The sequence below is a fragment of the Alligator sinensis genome, unplaced genomic scaffold (assembly GCF_000455745.1).
Source record: "Alligator sinensis unplaced genomic scaffold, ASM45574v1 scaffold228_1, whole genome shotgun sequence".
Taxonomy (NCBI): Eukaryota; Metazoa; Chordata; order Crocodylia; family Alligatoridae; genus Alligator; species Alligator sinensis.
This window is the reverse complement of record NW_005842044.1, coordinates 1970128-1977313: the sequence shown is the minus strand read 5'-3', so window position 1 is coordinate 1977313 and position 7186 is coordinate 1970128. Positions and strand designations below refer to the sequence as shown.

Genomic DNA, 7186 nt, shown 5'->3' with positions numbered 1-7186 from the left:
GGAAGAGCAGGCCAGGAAGGGACTGGTCACCCATCGCTACTGGGGGCTGTTTGGTTGCTCTTGCCTGGACCTGGACCGCAATCCCCGAGCAGAGAAATGGATGGAGCCGGGTTGCCGGGTCTGTCTTTGCAGAGCCTTCCTCTATCAAACGGGGCCAGCCCGTCTTGGCACTGCTCAGAGGGAAACCATCCTGGACCCCTGGCATCTGTGTCCTGCATGGATCCCTGATGTCTGTCTGTGCAGGAGGAGCTGGTGTAGAGGCACTACCTCTCCCCCTTGCAGGGGCAAACATCTTGCAAACACCTCCAGCCCGTGTCGTCCAGCCCCCAGCCTGTCCTGGGTGACAGGAGCTAATGAATCCCCATTGCAACAGCTTAGCGGCTGTCACAGGCGTTCGGATCATGTCACAGGATCCCTTCAGCGCCCGAACAAGCTCCATCAGGAAGCTCCTCTTCCCAGGAGGCAGCTGCAGAGCCGCACTGCTCTGGCAGGCTGGATCCTTCCTCCTCCTTTCTAGCCTGAACCATTTGTTCTCACAACAGCCTAGTCCTTTAGCTCAAGTAGCCCCCGGCGGCTTGTGCCTGGTGTATTTATAGACAGCAAAGCCCTCCCCTTCGTTCTGCTAGGCGAATGAAGCCCAGCTCCTCCAGTCTTTTCCCATCAGATGTGCTGTCCATCCCCATGGTCTTCCTGGCAGCCCCTACTCTGGTTGGCATGATCTGCCTTGGACAGGCGGTGCGGAGAGCTGAGCAGTGTAGGATTTTCCCCGTGCCTTGCACACAGTGTTCAGAGTTTCCTGCTTCTTCTAGTGCTGCCTTTCTTTGCTTGCCCTGGGAGCACGGTTGCCGCTTGCATAATAAGCATGCTCTGCTCAGCGATCCGTGAAGCTGAGCAGAAATGAAATCCGGGAGCGCCGCATTGAGGAGCACAGACCGGGGTAGAAAGGAGGGGCAGGAGTAGCAGAGCCGTGCAGTAAACCAGGGGTGTCCTGTCCAGGGAGCTGTTCCCTTGCTGCTAATCGGGGCCTTTCCCAACACATTGCACTTTTCTGAGCCAACTCATGCAGGCTTTGGAGCCGAGGATGTGTTTCAGTGCGGACGTGCTTTCCATTGCAGGGAGGACCTGGACCAGGAGGAGAAGGCCAAGTTCGGGGAGCTGTGCAGTGGCGAGAACGGCAAAGGCCGGGAGTGGTTCGCGAGATACGTGAGCGCTCAGGTGAGGGAGCGCGGCTATCTTGTCTTAGGAGGGAGGGCCGTGGCAAAGATAGGCTGTTGCTCTACCGCTGCCTTCTGCGCTGATGATGTGTCCATCACAGTCTCGGGGAGGTTGAGCCTTGGAGAGAGCTCCCCAAATTGACAGTCCTCTTGGATAAACTCTCCAAGACACATTGTGTGCTTGAAACTCCCTCCTGATGGGCCAGGCCAGCTCTGTGGCATGCCTTTGAGGGCAGCCCATGACCAAGAAACCTCCCAGTTTCACCTCCCCTTCCGAGTGTTGATGCCAGCTTTGTCTGTGCTTGCAGCGCTGCAACTCCAAGTGCGTCTCTGAGCAGACCTTCTACCGGCTGGTGCAGTCCTTCGCTGTTGTGCTCTTCGAGTAAGTCATGCTGGATGGGAAAGCAATACGTTTGGGTGCCTCATGCTTGCTTGCTGGTGCATTAAAGCCACCATGCTGCCCCGCTGCTGGAGAGCAGCTGCAGCTGAATCAAACCTCAGCCCTACGCTGCTTCGTGGTTGGTGTCAATGCCCTGCTTAAATGCAGGGCACAGTCTTTGGTGGGACCTGCCCAATCCAGCCACTGCACCCACCTTGCTCCCAGCTGGTTGCTTGGCTCCTAATTTGCTTGCAGGTCCTTCAGCTTGGCAGCCTCATACTGGGGGAGCAAAGTGCGCACCATGGCTGATGCTAGAAAGCAGAGGGTCTAGCAGGGTGCGAGACCCGCAGATGCCTCCCACCGCTACTACTAGTAGCAGAGTGCAATGCAGACAAGGGAGCCGGGGGGATTAGGATGAGGGGATGCAGGGTGTCGTTCTCATTTGGGGTACGTTCCCAAATGAGATCCTTAATAACAAGTGTGACCCAGACCCAAACTACGTGACACTCCTGCTCCTGGGACCAGCGCCGGCCAGGCATGAGGTTTTGCTGGTTTGGCTACCTCTGCTTGATCCTTCCACCTCTTCCCCCTCCATTTCCAGGTGTCACCAGATGGACGACTTCGGCCCTGCCAAAAACCTGATGACCATGTGCTTCACGTATTACTACATCGGTAAGAGGCTCCAGCTGGCCGGCTGCTTTGTGGCTGGAGGAGACGGGGCGTTGACACAACTTGGCATTGTAAAGCGACCTCAGCAGTGCAATCAAGAGGTGTGATTGCAACCCTGGGAGACGCACCCGAGCCAGCTTCTCTCCAGCCAGTTTGGGTACCAGTAGCAGTGAAGCCACAGGGTTGTGGACTTCAATGTGGGCTGTGCATGCCAGCTGGGACCTGGGTGGCCTATTCAGGCTGCCAGTCTATGCAGAAGCTACTTCACTGTGTCTCCAGTGCTTCTGGTCCCAAAGCAAGCTGGGGAGTGTCGGCCCTGCTGCCAGCCCCCTCCACTAGCAGGTCAGACATGCTCTTGAAGCAGGATGGGGGGGTTGCTAGCTGAAGAAGTGCGCTTATCTCAGGATTGCGACTGGGCCTAGTGTCATACACCCCAGTGTCCAGCTCTGGTGCAACCTCATGCCTTGGCTTCCACATATGCTGGAAATTAGCCCTCTCTATCTTCAAAAGCACCTAAAATTGCCACCCCCAAATGATAACCCGCGTGGTACAGCCAGTGCAGAAATGCAGAGGTTTGTCCTGAGCTCGGGGCAGCTCGTCTCGGGGGCTCTTTGCATGGAGACCTGGTGACGTGGTATACGGAGAGGGTGAGGAGAGGTGAGAGGAGGTACATTGCAGGGTGAGAAGTGGGTAGGGGTTTATCAGGTACCAGCTGCTCTACAGGACCTGTCCTTCTGCCCGTTCTTCTTCCTTGAGGATCGAGTGCTGAGCTGTGGTCATTTAGCTTTGACTGAAAGAAGTGAATGAAACAATCATCAAAGAATGATAATAATGTAAGAATAATGGTATAAGACTGATACATATAAGAATGATATAAGAATAACGAAAGAAGTCAATTAGTGCTGTTTCGCTTTCACTTGCTTCCGGGTAAGAGCAGACCCACGGGCAGCTGACACTTGGCAAATGTCTGCCCCTATTAATTCCCCAGAGTTTGGGCATCTGACAGTCTCACCTTACTGATTTAGTCCATGCCTGGGTAAAAGCCTGGCCTGTCCAGGTACCATCACGTGGAGCAAGAGCTCGGGGAGCCTGTCGCTCAAGCCCAGCCGTGTAGGGGAGGGCAGTGCCCCCTTGCCACGGGAGGTCAGCTGAAGGGAGCTGCCTTTTCTCGTAGGGAAAATGCACACATTGCCCTCCGAGGCGAAGGAGAAGCCCGTGGGGAGCATCGACTCGTACCTGAAGTCAGCCAACAGCTGGCTGGCCGAGAAGAAGGACATTGCGGAGAGGCTCCTCAAGAACACGTCGGCCAAGACCGAGAACATGAAAGGCTTCTTCGGGGGGCTGGAGACCAAGTTCATGAGTGTCCTCTCTGCTTGTGCTGGGGGTGGGGAGTGCCGGAGCCCGTGGGTAGAGACAAACGGGATGGATGAGCGACCTGACCATCAATAGGGCGCATCTACACCATGTCCCCAGCACTTCTGGGGGGCTTCTTGCAAGCAACACCCCCTCTTTCCTGTTCTCCCACGCCAGCTGCGGGGTGGACATACCCCATCAACCTTCCCCCTGGTGCATGGAGCTGCACCATCTCTGAAGACCTGTGTATTTGGGTTGGGAGCAGCAGATTGCAGACTGCGTGGCTGGCTGCAGTGGCTTGGTGGTCGCAGCTGCTGGCAGCTCGTCCTTTCCAGCTCCTGCAGCCTATTAAAGAGAATCAAATGCTGCCTGGCCTTAGGAACAGTCGGCTGTGGTTGCTGTGGGGATGTGTTGGGTGGAGGGAAGGGGACCACGACAGGACGGGGAGGTGTCCAGATGAAACCCTGGGGCACACCCTAGTCTTTGCCAGTCAGCCGTCCCAGAAGGTGGGATCAAGGGGATGCACCATTAACCCCTGCAAGCTCCCTGTGCCTCGGTTTCCCCATCCTGCCCAGTGGGTGTGAGGTACGTGCATGCATCATAACGAAAAGAGTGTGGTTGGGGAGCACACAGAGACCTTCTGGTGGCTCTGGAGAGGAAAGCTTGTTCAGGCAGGCCGGGGTTTCCACCTCCTGCACCAGGCTGATCGAGCTCTAGCCAGAGTATTTTGACAGCAAGTCAACCTCAAGCTATCTCAGCCCGTGTGTCTCAGCCCTGCATCCCAGCAGCATCTCCGGAGGAGCTGGGTTATTAGAAAATAAATGATGCTCTCCCTTGCCATCATCGTTTGAAAGGGTCTTATTGCATGGGCAGACAGAGTTGGAGCTGGCTTTGATGGGGTATCCATCAATGGCAGAGAGAGAGGCTCTGACTGCTACGATCTTTGTGCTGCAGGGACATCGAGGACAAGCCCAAGGAGAAGCTGCAGAAGACAGGTGAGCATGGCAGGCTTCTCTATAGGACCCTCCAGATCTGGGCTTGGGAGGGGGTGGCTCGGCCATAGGGAGCAACGTGGCATCCCAGCGGTGGAGGTGGAGATGGGAGGGGTGTCGGAAACCAGGAGAAGCTTTGCCCCTGGGGTGCTGAGTCTGCATGTGAAGCCTTGCGCATGACCGTGTGTTTCCCTGCAGTTTCCATGCAGAGCCCCGAGGACGAGGAGGAGAAGAAGGGGGAGAAGATCTACCTGTACATGCACCTGAAGCAGCAGCCCATCTGGTAAGCACCGGCGCCCCATCTTCAGCTGCGGCTGCAAGGAGCTAGCTGTGCCCTGGCTTCCTGGGCTCATGTCACTCCTCTCAGATGCATAGTCTTTGGCTGGACACTGCACCTGCACGTGCAGATGCTCCCCAAGCCATTCCTGCCCTGGTCTCAAGTGCCATCTCTTTGTCCTGCAGGCACACCCTGAGGTTTTGGAACGCGGCTTTCTTCGACGCCGTCCACTGCGAGAGGAGGAAGAGGTCTCCAACCACCAGGTAAGATGCTAGTGCTATGTCCTGCCTGGCCCTGGCAAGGGGTGGTGCAGGGGTGGTGGGGGGAGAGCTGCCCTCGTCCTCCCCTGCCTCTCCCAAAGGGTGACTGCTCCAGCCCAGCTCTTCGATTCTGCTGCCTGGGGAAGTCTGTTCCCACAGGTAACACAAGGGCTAACCATGCCCTCTCTGCCTGGGACCTGGGTGGGGAGTCCAATCCCCCATACTTCCTCGTGGAGGTGCCTGGCACGGAGATTAGAAGTTGCCATTACCTTGTGGCAGGTCATTACTGAGCTGGATCTTCCTGGGACAGGAGCTGGGGACCAGGCTTGTTGGTGACAGCAGCAATGGGTGCCATCTAAGCCAGCCACTTAGACCAGCAGGTCACCCATTGAGGGTCACGGTGTGGCAGGCTGGCAGGGTCCCTAGGTGGGTTGTGAAGACAGCATCCTCTGGGGACAGGGGAAGCCACAGAAATCATATGTGTCCAAACCAAACTAGCTGGAAACTTTATACTTCTGTGTCAAGACCCCAGTCCTCCAGCCTGCTTTTTTCCTGCTGCTCTCGCCTGGATAAAGCTACATTGCTGCCTGCAGGAGAAAGCAATGACAAATTATTCCAGGTGGCAATATTTGGAATAACACCCCCTAGGCTGAATGGTGGTAGGGAGCCAGAGGAAAGCACACGTGGTCTGAGCACATGGGCCTAGATCCTGTTAAAGAATTTAGAGGTGTAAATGGCTCCGAGGGGATGCAATGCATCCAGGCTCTGGCCAGGGTTTGCTCTGTTTGCTCTTGGATTTTAAAGCAAGAGTTACACTAGCACAGATGTGGGACAGGCTGGGGAACCAGGGAAGGAAGCTGACGGGGAGCAGGAGTGCAAATGACTGTTCTTGTTACTGAATTCAGTGTCGAAAGCAGCAGCTTAGCTACAGGGAGGAGTCGGTTCAGGTTTTGTGTTCTCTCGGGGCACGGCTGTGTGGCCTGCAGCAGGGAGCAGGCGGGGAGCACGTGCTTAGAAAGAACATGTATTGTTTTGTACCCAACAATGTTTCTTTAAGAAAGGTAGCACAGTGCTAGGCCGGGACTTGGAAGATTCGGCTGAGTTTCTCCCATGTGTGGACTCGCTGGGTGACCTCCAGCAGGTCACGTCTCTCCCGTGGCCTCAGTGTTGATGCCTGTGAAATGGGGACATGAGCATTCGTGCTTCTTCACGTTTGCAAATGCTTTGAGGCTTTGACAACCACCCGGCATGCCTAAGCATTGCAATGCAGCATTCACCTCTTGAGCAGTCGTTCTCATTTCACCTGGAGTGGAGAAAGCAGCCTGGGTTTCCAGGACCTGAAGCTGCCTGGTGGACTGATGGCGGCTGGCATGCTTCCATCACCTCGCGTGTGCCGACAGAAGCACCTTTCGAAGCGCCGTGCCACGTGTCTTTGCATTGACTAGGTATAAAATTAGCAGGCGTGAGTGTTTTGCAAGGACAGATGCCGTTCCCAGCTGTTCCCAGCTGCGATGCCATTCCCAATTAACCTGATGGCTGATTTCCCTGCTCTACAACAAGACGTTATCACCAAGAAGTGCTGGGGAGCCGCTGCCTGCAGTGCCCCCGAGATCGCCGCAGTGTCAGGACAGGCCCCAGTACCCTGCCTGCCTCTCCCAGGAGGGCAAGAGCCCAGCTCCTGAACATGACTGGGGATGAGACTCATCAGAGAGCAGCAGCAAGCATAGCAGGTGGAGCAGGTGTTGGGGTGTAGCGTTGGCAAGCGTTGCAGCTGAGTCTGCTGCAGTTTTTATTACAGGCCGTGAAACGCTTGGTACAGGTGGTCAGTGTGAGCTGGCACAAGCTTTCAAGATGCCCTACCCCATTTCCTGGGGGAAGAAATGGGCCTGGAAGATGCAAGGCAGTGCTGCGTGGTAGCAACTGGCACAGGCAAGACTCCAGTGACGGCATCCACACTTGGTGCCTGCAAGGGCCAGAGTAACACAGAGCTCCTTGAACAGCGGGGTGCATAGTGCACCTCGCTGCAACTGCAATCACGACGC

The 7186-nt window shown here is 56.0% G+C and overlaps 1 protein-coding gene across 2 annotated transcripts in view; it reads left to right on the top strand.

The window, feature by feature from the left end:
• KIAA0513 (KIAA0513 ortholog) overlaps nucleotides 1–7186 on the top strand; it is a 35241-nt gene that overhangs the window by 14913 nt on the left and 13142 nt on the right. For both annotated transcript variants that reach the window (XM_025203107.1, XM_025203108.1), the window contains 7 exons: nucleotides 1116–1215; nucleotides 1523–1596; nucleotides 2195–2265; nucleotides 3437–3653; nucleotides 4570–4610; nucleotides 4806–4890; nucleotides 5070–5147. In XM_025203107.1, the coding sequence (XP_025058892.1) occupies nucleotides 1116–1215; nucleotides 1523–1596; nucleotides 2195–2265; nucleotides 3437–3653; nucleotides 4570–4610; nucleotides 4806–4890; nucleotides 5070–5147 (666 nt within the window). The remainder of the gene's footprint in view (nucleotides 1–1115; nucleotides 1216–1522; nucleotides 1597–2194; nucleotides 2266–3436; nucleotides 3654–4569; nucleotides 4611–4805; nucleotides 4891–5069; nucleotides 5148–7186) is intronic.